This window comes from Alligator sinensis, unplaced genomic scaffold (genome assembly GCF_000455745.1).
Source record: "Alligator sinensis unplaced genomic scaffold, ASM45574v1 scaffold1127_1, whole genome shotgun sequence".
In the NCBI taxonomy this organism is placed as follows: domain Eukaryota; kingdom Metazoa; phylum Chordata; order Crocodylia; family Alligatoridae; genus Alligator; species Alligator sinensis.
The window spans coordinates 524530-528020 of NW_005842693.1; the positions used below are offsets into that span (position 1 = coordinate 524530).

General features: G+C 40.0%; 1 protein-coding gene across 1 annotated transcript in view; it reads right to left on the reverse strand.

Annotated features, from left to right (window-relative positions):
• The window catches only part of AADAC (arylacetamide deacetylase), a 58397-nt gene that overhangs the window by 14929 nt on the left and 39977 nt on the right, over window positions 1–3491 (reverse strand). Inside the window, exons 2-3 of the mRNA XM_006034036.3 lie at window positions 1468–1690; window positions 15–84 (exon numbers count right to left, since the gene is read on the reverse strand). Coding sequence (XP_006034098.1) covers window positions 15–84; window positions 1468–1690 — 293 coding nt within the window. The remainder of the gene's footprint in view (window positions 1–14; window positions 85–1467; window positions 1691–3491) is intronic.

Sequence of the window (3491 nt, forward strand, 5' to 3'; positions counted from 1 at the left end):
AGAATTTTTCTTACTCGACTGATATGACAACCGCATTCAGCTTGTTTGAAGTCCATCTCGACAGGAGGTCATAGGGCTCCATGGCTGAAATGAAACAAGTCACTTCAAGCATAGTCAATTACAGTTAAAAACAAATATGTAAAATAGGACATGTGCCTTTTGGCAGACACTTGCCAGGAACTTTCCAAAAACTCCACAGTTCAGTGCCTTCACAGCAACGTAATGCAAATAATGCGCACACAGCTTTATCTAGCAGGAGAGTTTAAACAAATGATTATACTGTAGTTTGAACATTATCCAAGGGGACATCCATGAAAAAGCAATACGTTATTTAAATTCTCAAGTGCAATGCATAAAATAAGGTCCAGAAAGCTTGAATTTTATAGCAAGGAAAAAAGAAAGTCCAAACTAAGCCAGGGGATGAGTTCACGAGTGCATCCATGCTGAAATTAGAGAGGTTGCCTGAGCTCTACTGAGAGCGGAATTTGGCTCAGGCTCTACAAGCCTGACAATTAGCGTCCCTACAAGTAGAGAACAATGCAATGTGAGCTCCTGAGTGATCATTAGGAATTTAAGCCTTACATACTACATTGATGATGCCAGTTTGGATGCTTGTCTAAGATGGTAATTTATAAGCATTTATTATTTAAGTCGTTAAAGTCCAATTAGAAAAAAAGCAGAGAATGTGTGCTCTGAGAAGGAATGTGACCAGGCTTCAGTGTGGAAACAAGCAAAAGCATTCAGATGAAGTATTAACAGGAAAAGCACAGCACAAAAATGAGATACGTTACAGCATGTCTTGCTGGAAATAATGTGGGAAAAAACAAAAAGCCAAATACAGGGTTAGTCTGCCATAACACTAAATTGACTAAAGCAATTAACTAACTTCTTCCAAGAGAATGCACAGCATTAGAAATGAAGATGTGATAAGAAAATTTTTCCTTAAAATTGGAAAGCACCTTCTAAATTATGAAGAAATCTGAAGCAAACACGTTCCCAAGAATACCCACCTACTCTTCACCTAACAGATAAACAATCATTTCCTTATGATATGCATTTGTCCTTTCCTTCTCATAGTCCTACCATCTATCTATGGGTGACACTCACTGGGGCTTATCAAACAGGTTCCACATAGATGTTCTTCATCTTTATATGGTACCAAAACCTCCTCATTATTCTTTCTTCCCCCATTTGTCATAGTGTAATAAGTTTATTTGTTATCTTGCAGTTAATGCACACAATTGCCCTATAACTGATACACATAGAGAGACTAGAACCTGCATCAGTCTTGAAGAAAAGGGCCTCTAACACTTGAATGAAAGAGGTTCTACTTCACCTGTTACAATAATATGTCTCTTATCTAATATGTCCCTTCCTGTAAACTGATACCATAAAACAGCAACACCTTACACTAGCAGCTGACACCTGCTACCCTAGCTAGTGAAAACAAGAAGCCCTGGTGCTTACCTGAGCCTCCAACGCACCACCCTCCTCCATGAATGTAAATTACTGCCCTTTTCAATTCACTGGACTGCTTCCTGGGTACATATAACCGAACTGGAACATTCTCAAATTCTGTATCTGTCACAGTGACATTTTCATCAGATGTTGCTGGAACATATTCATAACTTGTGATCATCATCAGAACTTCCATGTAGTGCATCAGACCCAGCCGCTCAGCTAAACCAGCCTGAGATCAAAGAAAGAAAGAGCAATGTTGAGTTTAAGATCACTACCTTGCATATCATTTGAGTTATATTTCTGAATTACATTTTAGGTTCAATTAGGGACCTCTTCTTTTCTTAACTCAATAAGGCTAAAGACAGATAGTCAAAAATCCTGAGGCTGGATCAATTCAGTCTTTCCAGGTTAGTCTAAACTGCACAGATTAAACTGAGAAACAAATGGACAGACATTCATTTTTGATTCAGGAAATGCAGCCACGTGCCTGCAGTGGGTCAAGCCAGAAGCCCCAGGGGTGCTACAGCACAGCTCTCTGGCACATAGCCAGCATGAGTTGTGTGTTTTCTTCCTTTTTCTACTGTCCCCGAGGTCTCTGAGATTTGCAGTCCAGAATTACAACAACCGTACTCTGCAGGGTTACTCATCACTTCCTCTTCTTTTTCCAGGTGCCTCTAGGATTTGTAGTCCACAGTAGCAGCCAGCATTAAGTTTTTAGCAGCGCAGAACTGTTCTGTACTCAGGGTAAGGGAAGCTTACCCCCCCTCCCTGGCCCCAAACCCCAGCCAGGGTTTGCTGGGGGGTGAGGAGGGGACAGGAAGTCCCTGCCTCCCCTTTACCCCTCAACCCTTCTCTGCCGGAGAAGACAAGACAGCCCAGCCCCTGGGTGGAAAGCATGCTGGGATGCTGAGGGACTGTGATTTAACTTGAACCAAGAAAGGGTCTGGGACAGAAGTTTCATAAACCGGTTTGACCCAACTCAGGTAAGTCTGATACTACATTCAACCAGGTTTATCTTAAACCAGTTTTAGCCATTTTGAAACTGGTTTATGTATATTGAAATTCTGTTCTGTTACAGGTTTAAACCAGTTTCTAATCACTTAAACCAGTTTATGTGCAACTTCCGGCCCTAGAGCTTTGCCATTGCCATCAATGGCTGAGTCTGTCACACATGCTTTGTAGATTTATCTTAAGAATAAGGGACCATTGCTATTAGTGAGACCATAGATGAACAACTGCAGAAGATAACCTTCCACTCCCAATATCCCACAGTGCCAAAACATGTCAACCTTCATTCTTTCTTCAACATAATATTCTGCAGATAGATCATTAGCCCTAGAAGGCAGACTGTCAGGACAGTTTTGGCCTCCCCAGAAATCTTTAAAATTGTCTACCAAAGAATCAATTCGATATACCTCACTTTTGACTTTTACTCAGGTGCCTTACAAAGGAGAAAGGCAAGAAAAGCACAGAACATTAACTTACAATTAATGGACACACTCTTAGACAGAGAAATTATGTCTACATCTAGTTTTTTGGTTGACAAGTTTCATTTATGTTATGATCTGAGGCTCCCTCTAGAACGTGTTTCCAAAATATACCAGAAACTTCACTTTAGCAGCTTTGTTCACAACTAATGTCCATGAAGAAAGAGGTTTAGGCAGATATTTTTATTGCTAAAAACTGATCAAAAAACTGAACATCACTATCACAAGGGAATCTGAGGAAATTACATGATAAATTTATTTAGCCCATGACATCATAGCTGATGGAAGCTGGTACTCACATGATGAAGTCAGAATAAAAAAGCCTAATGAAGCCATTCTTATTTAGTGAAGGGTACATGTCTTGTATCTCTGCAGGGCAGAATATTTTATTCAAAAGTAATAACTGATCTAAAGTAAAACTCAGAATTCCTTTGGGAGGCATTCTATAATTTTCATAGATTTATAGATTTCATAGACTTTTAGGGTTGAAAGGGACCTCAGTTCATCATTGAGTCTGAGCCCCTACCCTGGACAGGAAAGAGT